The following is a 14,386-nucleotide window of genomic DNA, read 5'->3' as shown; positions in this document are numbered from 1 at the left end:
CAGCGCGCCCAAACAGGCTGTCGGGTGCGCCACCTGCCCCACGTCTGTTAGCGCAAAAAAAGGAATGCATGCATGAGTCAAACACGATCCAATGCATGCGCATAAATTTAGGAAAGATATGTGCGGCAGTTTCTGTATTTAAAATCCTTTATTTCCTCCATAAATTTAGGATCGCTGCAACAGCCATGCAGCTAGACGCGTAAGGACCATTTTATGATATATACTGAGACTAAATATGCTACACTGTGTTAATAATTATGCAATTCGATATACTGCGTAAAAATCTGTTACCAGCTGCATGACACGAATTTATGATAAAAATAATGTGCAATGAAAGGAAATGAATTACACGCATAGAAACAAAAAATCGTATTTAATGTTTTATTTCCTTCATAAATATAAGATCCCTCCAACAGCCATACAGCTAAAACACATTAAATCTAGTTTATGATATATACTGATACAAATTATACTACATGGTGTAGGTATTTATGCAATTCGTTACACTGCGTAAAAAATCTGGCATGTTGTTCACTGGTGGACGCACCTCCGGGTTGGAGCGTAATAACATTAAGTTTTGAGCATAAAATCCCTCAATTATAAGCGTATATACCGAGCCAATGTGAGAGGTTGATAGCTCTAGTAAGTTGTTATTACGATCCTATTTTTATGGCAGATCCGAAAAACATGGCAGTCGCATGCATGCGGTTATACAGATCCTAAAATTATGGCAAAATGCATGCATGAGTCAATCACGTTCCCTTGCATGCGCGTAAATTTAGGAAAGATATGTGTGGCGGTTTCTATTTTAAATGCTTTATTTCCTCCATAAATTTAGGATCGCTGAAACAGACATGCAACTAAAACTCGTAATGACCATTTTATGCTATATACTGATACTAAATATGCTACACTGTGTAGATAATTATGCAATTCGGTATACTGCGTAAAAATCTGCAACAGGTTGCATGCACACGAATTTATGATGGAAAGAATATGCAATGAAAGGAAATGAATTGCATGCATAGAAACAAAAAATCACATTTAATATTTTATTTCCTTCTTAAATATAGGATCCCTCCAACAGCCATGCAACTAAACGCATTAGAAATAGTTTATGATGTATACTGAAACAAATTATACTACACGGTGTAGGTATTTATGCAATTCCTTACACTGCGTAAAAAATCTGGTATGTTGTTCACTGGTGGACGCATCTCCGGGTGGAGCGTAAAAACCTTAAGTTTTGAGCATAAAATCCCTCAATTATAAGCGTAAATACCGAGTCAATTAGAGGTTGATAGCTTTAGTAGGTTGTTATTACGATCCTATTTTTATGACAGATACGAAAAACATGGCAGCCACATGCATGCGGTTTCTATTTTTATACAGATCCAAAAATTATGGCAAAATCGTGGGAGTTTCCATTGCATGCGCGCAAATTAAGAACAACATAAATCAAGGAATTGTCTTTCAAATGTGCATGCAGTAAACTGATATACGAACTCTGTGTTAAAGCATAAAAACATACAATTTTTAGCATAAATAATACATGTGGTAGGCATAAAACACAATAAACGAAAAGAAAAATGCGCCGGATCAGAGGATGTCACGCTCGATCATCGCTGCGCGCATCTCGCCCCTTCCGTGACGTCGCTCGCTCGAACATCGCACCTCATGCGTCGCCGTCGCTACTCGCACGTCGACGGGCGTCGCTTGCTCGCCGGCCTTGGAAGTGCCGCCTCCTCGGGGCTTCGGGGACGCCGTCGCTTGCCTGCACAAGGGCCTCGCTGCGGATCGAGGAACCTCCGCCACCGCGCGTCGAGGTAATGGAGTTGCGACCACCGGCCTGGGAATCGCCGCCACCGCACAAGGGCGCTGCCGCCGCTCGCCCTCTGGATCGGGGGCCGCCACCGCCGGCCTGGAAACCGCCGCCACCGCATAAGGGCGTTGCCGCCGCCGCTCGCCCTCTGCATCGGGGGCCGCCACCGTCGGCCTGGGAACCGCCGCCACCGCCGGCCTGGCAACCGTCGATAATGAATCGAGATGGGGCGTAAAAACTGATCCCTAGCACTACGAATTTTCTTTTATAGACGTCTGGACCTGGTCCGGCTCGACCGGATTGCACTGTCTGGCCTGGGCTTCCAATAACTAGATTATGATTGATTTCATAATCTAGTTGTTTGTTTACGGACTAACTATATAATCCGGATAAAATATGGCATTAAATATAAAGCTATGTTGTTTTGTGTTCCATTTTTATTTTCATTTTTTTTTTGGTGTAGCTCAGGGATCGAATATTGATGGAACGGTATACAACAAACCCACTCTGCAACTGAACGAAGAATTGAGACGCTGGACGCCATGACAACAACATCAACATTACAAGTGAAGTTTATATACAGAATGATTTATACACACAACACGAGTGCATCTATAGCTCCCACGCAGGTACGAACACGACACGGGAAACAGCAGCGCTCGCGGGCATGGCAACAACCCGCGCACGAAGGGAATAGAGACAAGTCACGCGCGCACGTCACGGCAGATCTCGATTCGGACGATTCGATGCCCGCCGGCCGGTCCGCGCCGGATGGCATCGATCAGTAGGAGCGGCGGCCGCAGGAGAGCACCCGCGCGGCGCGCGAGAGCAGCCCCGGCTTCTTCCCCCGGGCCCGGGTCCGAGTCCGGGTCCGGGTCCCCCTGCGTGGCCCGACCATCCGCCGCCACAGCGCCCCCAGCGACGACGACGACGATGATTTCTTGCTCCCGCGGCGGCGCGACCACGACCGGACCGCCGAGCCTCGCGCCCGCTTCTTCCTCGTTGGCCACAGCGACGGCATACTCCTCACAGCGATCAGTTCTGAGAGCAAGCGAGCGAGCGAGCTAGTACTGGTGGTATGGCAACTGTCAACTCCAATCCGCCACGACGACGATTATATTGTTGTGGGGTGTGTACTAGCTGTAGACTAGCCTAGATGGTGGCGGTGCGCTGGGTCGAGCCGCTGGGCGTCCTTTTTAAAACCAACGGTGAGCTGGTCGGTTGGCCGGCGACCCACCCAGCCGCGTGTGCCCTCGCGCCACGCGTACGTGCTGGGGGCCGCCGGCCGGGGCGGGGTGCGGGAATGGTACGGTGCCTGGCGCGAGTGCCGTGTCGAGGCCCGACGCAGTAAACGTGGCCGGTGCACGTGCACGTGGCTTCGATCGCCACGCGTCGTCATCCATCCGTTAACCATGTCAATCATGCATGCTACACTCTACGTATGCTTCATTCCTTGCAGATCGATCGTTCCAGATGGACAATCATGCTTGATTGATTGATCCATAGTTGGTCGTTTGCCACCGACCCGGCCGGCCATCCGCGACACGTGTGCACTTGTGGATCACACAGCGATATATAGATATCATCAGTCATCATCACAGCAGCTTATTAACATATGTATCCTTTCCAGACCACGCACCCTGACCAGTTTCTTCGAGCACAGGAACGCGCCGACTACCTACACTTTCCAACTTTCTCTTGCTACAAGGCTACCCATACGCAAATCAACTTATTACTATCATTCGTGGAAACTTACAAAATATGATCGAGATAGAAGCTAGGCTTTCTGGCTTCGTCAAGCTATAGAGGCTAACATATGCAAACACAATCTATTAATAAAATAGTAGTCATATTAGCTCTAGATTTTTATGTCCATATTTATATAAATGATTTTGAACTTAGACATATATATACAATGCATACATGAATCTAGCAATAATGTAAAATAAATTTAAATTTAGGACAGAGGGAGTATAAATCAACACAAGAATGGAGAGAAGACTATTTCTAAAATATCCGGTGAGAGATGGGAGGAGTTATTTGAATTATAATATTTTTGAAAAAGGTCATCACACATCTATCCTTTTATTGATTCCCATGATTTGCATTAGTAAATTAGTTTGCATCGAATATGTTCCTATAAAATACTAATAAATTAATTATGAAATATATTTTCTGGTTAAACCTAGTGAGACCTACACATAATTTTCGTTGACTTGAAGAAGGTTTATAATAAAATACCAAGAAATATTATGTGATGGGCTTTGGACAAACATAACATTCCAATAAAGTATGTTGTGACTAGGATTCGAGCAAATGATGGAGACTAGATGACTTTCCGATTATAACAGAATTACATCAAGGCTTAGTTTTGAGACATTATCTTATTTGCCTTAGTGGTGGATGAGGACACATGGGACATAAAAGGGGATGTCCCAAATGGCTAAGTCTAGGCCTCTGCGGACCCGGTCCGATGCGCTTTCGGACCGGCCCGGTGAGTCATAGAACAACCCAGTTAAGGCTCTTTTGAGCCTATCTTTTCCAAACCTTTTCGTTTTTTGGGAGCTTCCCTACGACTTGGACAAACATGATTAGCACATAATCCAATTGACTAAGTATGGAAAATCACCTTTCACTAGTACTTTCTCTAGGGTTTGCAGTTTAGCTCATCCTATGTCCAAAATGCATTTTTCTCACATAATTGAGTTAGTAGTCAAACAGAAGTGCTAACACACTTTGTATTAGGCATGTGCAACTTATTTGAACACTCAAAGCTGATGGTTTTACCAATTTACCTATAGTTGCACTTTGTAGCCCCTATTCAAGCTCATTTGGATTAGAGCCTTCAAATTGCATTGCAGTGGATCTGTGCTCATACTCATATTAAACAAGTTAGTTCATGATGGCGTGGTGTACACTTAATCACCAAAACAAGTAGAAATGACTATCTAGCACAATTCCCTTTCAAGTAGGATCCCAACAATCATCATGTTTGGTTTTACCTTAGATATTTTTTCTTCCATTACTATTACTTTGTACAAACTTCTATATGTAGACAAGAGGTAAATACCTTTACTCCAAATGACTCTTTTAGTAAGTCCATATAAGTCCCTAGCATAGTAGCATTCATGTTGCGAAATCAATGTAATTATGATCTGAAGAATTGTCATTAGCTATCAATTGATTCATAAGGCTCATTTAGTTTGTCCCTCCATATAATAATATATAGCTTGTTCCTCTTCGTGATATTATAACCTGCAAACATTTACATTCATCTTACAATAAAATTGTAATTTTCTTTTATTGTCCACATATTTTTGAAAAATAAGATACAGATTTTGGAATCTCACATACATTCCATCTGTTTATCGTTCTCCATAGTAGTTATAGTTTTTTTGTTGTTAAACACTCTTGATCATGAAAAGCGTACAACTAAAACACAAATTTCATTAGTTGAATCAAGGATAGTGTAAATTGCAAGTATGTAACACCACAATTGTAATTGTGATATTGTATAAAGTGGAACTTAGATTTACTTCATGAGTGTAAATATTTGCTTTATATGTGAGATTCATGGATAATCAAATTTATGATAATTTTCAATATTCATTTCCAAATCTATTGAACAACCACCATATGTATCAAAAGATAAATTATCAGCTTCAAACAAAGTAGTTTATTTATAATTTAATGGCACAAACTTAGAACAAAACAATTCAATGAAAGGAACTAGTTTTTCTTTCAAACCCATTGACAATCTAGGTTAGTCGCTATTTCTTAAATCTAAGTAAATTGCATCCCACTATCACCACATCCAATTTCCATTTCTCTTAAAAATTATGCTTCCGTCGGTTTTTCAAGTCCTTCCTTGTGCACCTAAGTAGGGACATACTGCCTTAGTTGATATCATGGGATGTTTGGTGAGTAATAAGCTGTAACACCCCGTCCAATCCCTGGACCGGCGGTACTTACTCCTGGTATCTCTTTAGAATCATATATTGTCCCCACAGACCAACACAGCTCTTTTGTGCACACTTTGTCCTCACTCATGTGCATCCGACAAAACTTCCTGGTCGGTCACCCATCCCAAATTGCTCTAAACCAAGCACGTTTAACTTGGAGGTTCTTTCGAGACAGGCTTCCGAAAAAGAAGATGCGTCTTATTGGTATGGATATTCTATTAATTCTATTAAGCCTTGGGCTAGGATATCACCATTCCAGGGGCCAGGATATCACATAAGCAAAGCCGGTTGTTATCAGAAATTCCTATGTTCTAGACAAACAACCTTTGAGGTGCTATTTTCATATACTATCACTTAATTAGTGTCGGCGTTTCGACCCCGGGGGGTCCCTGGACCGACAAGTAAATTGTCGTTGCGTGCCCCAGCCCAGATGGGTTGGCGCAAGACGGAACACAGAAGGGGGGGGGGGAACCGCGGCTTCGTGTTGTCCTGCGCCAGAGTGGATGCGCTTGCAGTAGGGGGTTACAAGCGTTCGCGAGGGAGAGAGAGAGAGAGCCTGTTCGTCAGCCCGTCCTCCCGCGCGACCACCCTTCGTATGAGGGCCCTGGACCTTCCTTTTATAGATGTAAGGAGAGGGTCCATGTGTACAATGGGGGTGTAGCAATATGCTAACGTGTCCGGCAGAGAGGAGCCAGAGCCCTATGTACATGCTAACGTGGCTGTCGGAGAGGCGCTAGAGCCCTGTGCATGCGATGTCGTGGCCGTCGGAGGAGCGCTTGAGCCCTGTAGAAGCACAGCTGTCGGGGTTGTTGGGACCTTGCTGACATCTCCTTGCTTCCGTAAGGGGCTGAGAACCTCCATCGTCATGGGCGCACGCGGGGAGCCATCATTACTTGTTATCGAGGCGAGCCTGGATGGGACGCCGGTCTTGTTTCCCTGTAGCCTGAGCTAGCTAGGGGTAGGGCAATGATGTACCCCCTGCGGCGTGGTCGGTCCGAGCCCAAGATCGGGCGAGGCGGAGACTCCTCCTGAGGCGGAGGCCGGGGTCGGGCGAGGACGCGATTCCGCCCGAGGTCGAGGTTGAGGTCGGGCCCTGGGGTCGGGCGAGGCGGAGACCACCTTCTGAGGTCAAGGTCGAGGCCGAGCCCTGGGGTCGGGCGAGGCGGAGTCCTCCTTCCGAGGTCGAGGCCGAGCCCTAGGGTCGGGCGAGGCGGAGTCCATCTTCCGAGGCCGAGGCAGGGGCCGAGCCCTAGGGTCGGGCGAGGCAGAGACTTCTCCTGAGGCCGAGGCCCAAGGTCGGGCGTGGCGGAGCTTCCTGTGGCGCCTGAGGCTGGACTCAGCTGCTGTCAGCCTCATCTTGGCAGGTGGCACAGTAGTCGGAGCGGGGCAGGCGACGCTATTTTCCTGTCAGGTTAGTCAGTGGAGGGGCGAAGTGACTGCGGTCACTTCGGCCCTGCCGACTGAGGAACGTGCGTCAGGATAAGGTGTCAGGCGATCCTTGCATTGAATGCTCCTGCGATACGGTCGGTTGGCGAGGCGATCTGGCCAAGGTTGCTTCACTGCGAAGCCTGTCCGAGCTGGGCCTCGGGCGAGTCGAGGGTGCGCCCGTTGCTTGAGGAGGCCCTCGGGCGAGGCATGAATCCGCCTGGGTCTACTGTTCCTGCCCGAGGCTGGGCTCGGGCGAGGCGAGATCGCGTCCCTTGAGTAGACGAAGTCTTGACCTGGATTGCGCCCATCAGGCTCTGCAACTTGTGCTGATGGTGATTACCAGCCGAATTTAGGAGCGTTGGGGTACCCCTAATTATGGTCCCCGACAGTAGCCCCCAAGCGTCAAAGGGAGTGTTGGTACTCGCTTGGAGGCTTTGTCGCACTTTTTTTTGCAAGGGGACCGGCCTTTCTCGGTTACATTTTGTTCCGGTGGGTGCGCGCGAGCGCACCCGCCGGGTGTAGCCCCCGAGGCATCGGAGGAGTGGTTTGACTCCTCCGAGGTCTTAATGCCTTTCGTGATGCCTCGGCCGGTCTGGTTGTTCCCTCATGCGATCTGATCGTAGCCCGGGTGCATGGTCAGGTTCCGAGTTCTAGGGCTGGTTTGTTGACGCTGTCAACGGTTTGGCCGAAGCCGGGTTTGCGAGAGCAGCCCCCGAGCCTCTGCACAGAGCGAGAGGACGATCAAGGACTGACTCGACTTTTATCATACGCCCCTTCGTCGCCTTTCCGCAAGGAGGAGGGGGGAAAGCGCCATGTTGCCCTCGGAGGGCGCCGAACATGGTGTCTCTAGTGAGTTGCTAACGGGTGATCCGAGTGGACGCCCGTGCCCCATTCGATAAGGGTCGGCTAGTGGCTCAGAGGCGCGCTCCAAAAGTACCTGCAGCTGATTTGTCGGACCCGGTCCCGTTTGGTAGGGTTCGAGGGCTCGATGCCTCCCTCTGATGGGATTCCGTTACAAAATCGCTCCTACTGGTCTCGGAAATGTCCTAAGGTACCTCGAGAGCGTAGCCCGAGCCTCGGCCATGTATCGGACGTACCCAGAGTCATCCCTCGCTCTGCGTGCTCTGAGGCGGCTGTTGAACCCTTCCGAGGGGCCAGCCTTCGAACCCCTGATCAGTAGTGGGCGTGGAGCCCGAGTGCTCTGAGGCGGCTGTCGAACCCTTCCGAGGGGCCATCCTTTGAACCTCTGATCAGTAGGAGGGCTCGGGGCCCGCTTCCTTCACAGAGAAGGACCCCTTTCGAAATATCCCCTTTCCCGGTCCCTGTAGCAAGAGAGAGAAAGGGGAAGAAGAAAAGGATACGAATTTAAATGAGGCGGCCCACCTTTTTTGACACGGTCATCATGGCGGAGGTGAAACGTCGCCCGCTTCGCCTGCCAAAGGTGTCGCCTGCCCTGCCGCGAAGTTAATGCGACGGGACGGGTGGTTCGCGGTGCAGCCGTTGCGCGAGCCGTCCGAGGGACGGAACACGAGCGCGTCGTCTTCACGATGTGGGAGAGGGCTCCCCTGCTGCTTCAGGAGAGGACGTGAGCCTACAGACGATTTGACCGCCACTTCCGCTCGCCTGCTGCCGCCATTACTGTCGGCCCACTTTTGGCCATATCGACCGTCGCGCCTTCTCCCGCGGCTGACTGACCCGTGACCGATGTGCTCGGTTGGCACTGTTGGGCCATGCGCAAGGTTGCCTCGAGTCGCGGCATCGGTTCCGCAGTCGAGAAGGCGCGGTATTGGCGCAAGTGGCGGTGCAGTTTTTCGCACGTAGTAACCGACGCGCCGGTTACATCACGTGTGGGTCTGGGCCTCCACGCTGGATGCATCGAAGTTGAAGGGGTGCGTCTCTATGGTGCGGTTGCACGCCGCCTGCATGGCGGTCTGCCCTTTCAACCGTTGGTTTCGGCGAGGATGGAGGAGTGCTTGTAACCGCGGGGCGGTTACACGCTCCGCGCGCGGCGGTTTGGCTTCTTCTGTCCTGGGCCAGCTTGCATGACGCATGGGACGCAGCCCCCGTGTCGTAGGGGGAGGACCCGATAGCACGTCAGTGAAGACTTTAGCCCGCGGCGCTTGAGGGAGAGCCGCCTTTAAAAAGGGGTCAATCCCCCGGGCGGTAGCCATGCCTTCGCACTCCCCTCATGCATCGCATCCCTCCACCTTCTGAGCCCCCGGATGGGGAGCGCTCGCGTTGCCTTCGTCTTGTTGTTGGAGGAGCGCAACCTGACGGAGGTGGGCACCCTTCAGCCATCGCTCGACTTCAAGGATTTTCATCAGGCAGCCCGGCTGCACTCCCTCACCGATGGTCACCCAGGAGGGTGACCACCAGCTCGATGGTGGGGAGAAGCAAGCCGGGCTGTGGCCTCTGCCCCACCCTCAGCTTCAAGGATCTTCATCATCCTTGCTGGGGCGGGGGGCGAGTTGAGCCGGGGCCTACCTTCGCGTGGGCTAGCGTCCCGCTTCTTCCTCCAGCATTTGGGGGTGGAAACCATCCTCCAACTCTGCGGAGGAGGCATTCTCCAGCCATGCGGGGGAAGGCGAACTACTGCTGCCTGGCCAGGGTGCAAAATACCGTCCTTGGTCCGGGCGACTGTGGCCAGCTGCACCGGGGGGTTGCACAACACGTCGTACGCCGCGAGGGCGGTACTCATGTTCTAGGACGGTCCCGTTCTCGTTTTCGTGGCGAGGACGGGAGTGAGGACCTGCCGGTGCGCTTTGGGGCGGCCGACGCTTGCCGGTGCTGAGGTGGTGGCAGCCGGAGACGGTTTCTCCGCCGACGACACCGTCAGCGTCACCTGCGCTCCGGGCCTCCGGCTCTTTGGCTTTAATGGCTGGTTCTCGTCTCCCGCGAGGGGACACAAACGAGAGCCTTCCAGTGGTAGCGTTTGCCCTGGGGCCATCGCTGCTGCTGCAGAGGTCGCCGGCGAGCCACCCGGAGTTTGTCGTCCCGCAGGTCCTCCGGTGTGGACGTTGTTCATACCCGCGGGAGTGGAACCGGAGTTCTGTTTGTAATGGCACCTTGGTGCCGGTGTTTGTTCATTGTGGCTGTCGGGGCCTGAACATCTAGGTATTTTGAGTGTAATACCGTGTTTCTTCCTCATTTCGAGCGCTAGGACTCGCCTGTCGGCTAGCTGAACCGCTTAACCGAGTGTGAGTTGCCCTGTGCGGAAGGTGACGAGTGAGGTATCCGTATCCTGGAGGCGTAGGAGTCCCTCGGCTCGGTCGGCCTTGCCACCCAAGGCTTCTCTTGCTCAGTTAAAGAAACCCTCGGCTGCTCTGCGATGAGCCGGAGCCAGAGGCAGCGGTGTCAGCGTGGACAGAGGCGGAGTTGGCTCGAGAAGAAGCTTCGTTGGCCCGGGAGCACTTGGCCTCCCTGGCCGAGGAGGTGCAGCAGCGGCAGCTGGAACCTGGCTAGGTCGTCCACTGGCGGGACCAACCCCGGTGTCGGGCTGCAGAGGCCATGAGCCGGGCTGATGTCCTCGGGGGACAGCTGGCTGAGGCTACGGAGCGGCCGGTCAAGGTGTTTGCCCGGGCCGGGACCCTTAGGGAGACCTTGGCTATGATGGCCCGAGCTTGGTGCTAGCTTCCTCCTTCGAGGTGGAGATCCTTCCGCCCGCGTCGCCGTCCGAGGCCGGGCCAGATTTCGCCGAAGGTGGAGACGACGCCGAGGGTGCTGCTGCTCCCTCTGCTGATGTCTGAACCTGCAGGGAGAGTTTGTCTGTAGTGTGCGTATGTTTTTCGCGGCCGCCGAGGCCCAAACATATCATTGTCGTGTTGTAAAGCTACATTTCCTTTCCTCTTGTTTCGAGTATCCGGACTTGTTCGTCAGTAGCAGAATCTCTTATCCGAGTAAGAGTTATTTTTCGCGGAAGGTGACGAGTGAGGTATCCGTATCCCAGAGGCATAGGAGTCCCTCAGCTCGATCGGCCTTGCCACTTACATGCGCTCTTATTCGTTTTGCGGGGTTCTGTTATTGATATAGTCGGGAAGCACGAAAGTTGTTTTGGTAGAACACTTTTCCGAGGAAAATTTTGACGCAGAGGGGGTTCCCCCCTTCTAGCCCCCGAGGGAGGGTCGGGCTTTGCCGAGGCAAGGCTGACCCTTCCTTGACGGTTAGACTTTATTTGAATAGAAAACGAGGTATATGAACGACTTGAAAACATCTTAAGGGTAAAAGCGACGTAGCTGTCGGATGTTCCAAGCGTTGCTGTAGACCTCGCCTTGATTGTTGGCCAGCTTGTAAGTTCCGGGCTTCAAAATCTTGGCGATGATGAATGGCCCCTCCCAGGGAGGAGTAAGCTTGTGGCGCCCTCGGGCGTCTTGCCGTAGCCGAAGCACCAAGTCTCCCACTTGGAGGTCTCGGGGCCGAACCCCTCGGGCGTGGTAGCGTCGCAGAGACTGTTGATATCGTGCCGAGTGTAGCAAGGCCACATCCCGAGCCTCTTCCAACTGGTCCAGCGAGTCTTCTCGGCTGGTCTGGTTGCTTTGGTCGTCGTACGCCCTTGTCCTCGGGGAACCGTATTCTAAGTCTGTGGGCAAGACAACCTCGGCCCCATAGACTAGAAAGAACGGTGAAAAACCCGTGGATCAGCTTGGCGTCGTCCTCAGACTCTAGACCACCGAGGGTAGTTGCTTCATCCACCGCCTGCCGAACTTGTTGAGGTCGTTGTAGATCCTCGGCTTAAGTCCCTGCAGGAGCATACCGTTGGCACGCTCCACCTGCCCATTCGTCATGGGGTGAGCTATGGCGACCCAGTCCACACGGATGTGGTGGTCCTCGCAGAAGTCCAGGAACTTCCTGCCAGTGAACTGGGTGCCGTTGTCGGTGATGATGGAGTTCGGGACCCCAAAGCGATGGATGATGTTGGTGAAGAACGCCACCGCCTTCTCGGACCTAATGCTTGTTAGGGGTCGGACCTCGATCCACTTGGAGAATTTGTCGATGGCGACCAGCAGGTGCGTGAAGCCCCCGGGTGCCTTCTGCAAGGGACCGACGAGGTCCAGACCCCACACAGCAAACGACCAGGTGATGGGTATTGTTTGCAGGGCCTGAGCGGGCAGGTGCGTCTGCCTTGCGTAGAATTGACACCCCTGGCAGGAACGTACAATCCTAGTGGCGTCGGCCACCGCGGTCGGCCAGTAGAAACCTTGCCGGAAGGCGTTTCCAACGAGGGCTCAAGGTGCTGCGTGGTGACCACAAGCCCCCTGAGTGTATTTCTTGCAATAGCTCCTGACCTTCGGCGAATGATATGCATCGTTGGAGGATGCCCGAGGGGTTGCGGTGGTAGAGCTCCTTTTCGCCACCCAGTAAGACAAACGACTTGGCGCGCCGCACCAGTCGCCGAGCTTCGGCTTTGTCGAGGGGTAGCTCTCCTTGGTAGAGATATTGCAGGTACGAGGTCTGCCAGTTTCGATTAGGCGTGACCCCATTCCGCTCTTCCTCGACGTGTAGTGCCTCACCCTCGGCGCCCGAGGGTGCCTCGGGCTCGGCCGTGTCGTCGGTCTTGATGGAGGGTTGATGTAGGTCTCTGGAGAAGACATCCGGGGGAACCGTTGTCCGCCTCGAGGCTATCTTAGCCAGCTCATCCGCAGTCTCGTTGTACCGTCGGGCGATGTGGTTGAGCTCGAGTCCGTAGAACTTGTCTTCTAGGCGCTGAACCTCATCGCAGTAGGCCTCCATCTTCCGATCGCGGCAGTGGGAGTTCTTCATGACTTGGTCGATGACAAGCTGCGAGTCGCCACGAGCGTCGAGGCGCCGAACCCCTAGCTCGATGGCGATGCGCAACCCGTTAACGTACCAGAGCCTCGTATTCGGCCACGTTGTTTGACGCCGGGAAATGGAGGCGCAGCACGTAGAGAAGGTGCTTCCCGAGGGGTGAGATGAAGAGCAGGCCCGCACCTGCTCCTGTTTTCATCAGCGACCCATCGAAATACATGGTCCAGAGTTCCGGTTGGATCGGAGCTGTTGGAAGCTGGGTGTCGACCCATTCAGCTACGAAGTCTGCCAAGACTTGGGACTTGATGGCCTTCCGAGGAGCGAACGAGATTGTCTCGCCCATGATCTCCACCGCCCACTTTGCTATCCTACCCGAGGCCTCTCGGCACTAGATGATCTCCCCCAGGGGGAAGGATGACACCACAGTCACCGGATGAGACTCGAAGTAGTGTCGCATATTTCGCCGCGTCAGAATTACTGCGTATAGTAGCTTCTAAATTTGTGGGTAGCGGATCTTGGTCTCGGATAGCACTTCACTGATGAAGTAGATCGGCCTCTGGACGAGCAGTGCATGCCCTTCTTCTCATCTCTCGACTATGATCGTGGCACTGACCACCTGAGTGGTAGCGGCTACGTAGATCAAGAGGGCTTCTCCTGCCAGCGGGGGGCACCAAGATGGGCGCACTTGTAAGGAGTGCCTTTAAGTTTCCGAGGGCTTCCTCGGCCTAGGGAGTCCAAGAGAAGCGCTCGGTCTTCCTTAAGAGGCGATACAAGGGTAGGCCTCTTTCGCCGAGACGCGAGATGAAGCGGCTCAGAGCCGCAAGGCATCCCATGACCCTCTGTACTCCTTTCAAGTCTTTGATAGGGCCCATGTTGGTGATGGCCGCAATTTTCTCCAGGTTGGCCTCGATGCCCCGCTCGGAGACAATGAACCCCAGGAGCATGCCTCGGGGGACTCCAAAGACACACTTCTCGAGATTGAGTTTTACGCCCTTCGCCCTCAGACACTTGAATGTCGTTTCAAGGTCAGAGAGGAGGTCGAAGGCTTTTCTCGTCTTGACTACGATGTCATCGACGTAAGCCTCGACCATTCGGCCGATGTGTTCCCCGAACACGTGGTTCATGCACCTTTGGTATGTCGCGCCTGCATTCCTCAAACCGAATGGCATAGTAATATAGCAGTACATGCCAAAAGGTGTGATGAAAGAAGTCGCGAGCTGGTCGGACTCTTTCATCTTGATTTGGTGATACCCTGAGTAGGCATCGAGGAATGACAGGGTTTCACACCCAGCAGTGGAATCCACGATTTGATCGATGCGAGGCAGAGGGTAGGGAACTTTTGGACATGCTTTGTTTAGACCAGTGTAGTCTACACACATCCTCCATTTCCCACCTTTATTTTTCACAAGCA

The 14,386-nt window shown here is 52.3% G+C and overlaps 1 protein-coding gene across 1 annotated transcript; it reads right to left on the bottom strand.

Moving 5' to 3' along the window:
- Positions 1 to 2,365: 2,365 nt before the first annotated feature.
- LOC100275309 (uncharacterized) lies at positions 2,366 to 2,989 on the bottom strand. Its single transcript, NM_001328135.3, has one exon. The coding sequence runs from the start codon at positions 2,841 to 2,843 to the stop codon at positions 2,604 to 2,606; it is 240 nt and encodes a 79-aa protein (NP_001315064.1). The 5' UTR covers positions 2,844 to 2,989; the 3' UTR covers positions 2,366 to 2,603.
- Between the last annotated feature and the right edge of the window lie 11,397 nt (positions 2,990 to 14,386).

The sequence above is a fragment of the Zea mays genome, chromosome 4 (assembly GCF_902167145.1).
Source record: "Zea mays cultivar B73 chromosome 4, Zm-B73-REFERENCE-NAM-5.0, whole genome shotgun sequence".
NCBI classification, from domain to species: Eukaryota; Viridiplantae; Streptophyta; class Magnoliopsida; order Poales; family Poaceae; genus Zea; species Zea mays.
This window is presented reverse-complemented; position numbering and strand designations above follow the sequence as displayed.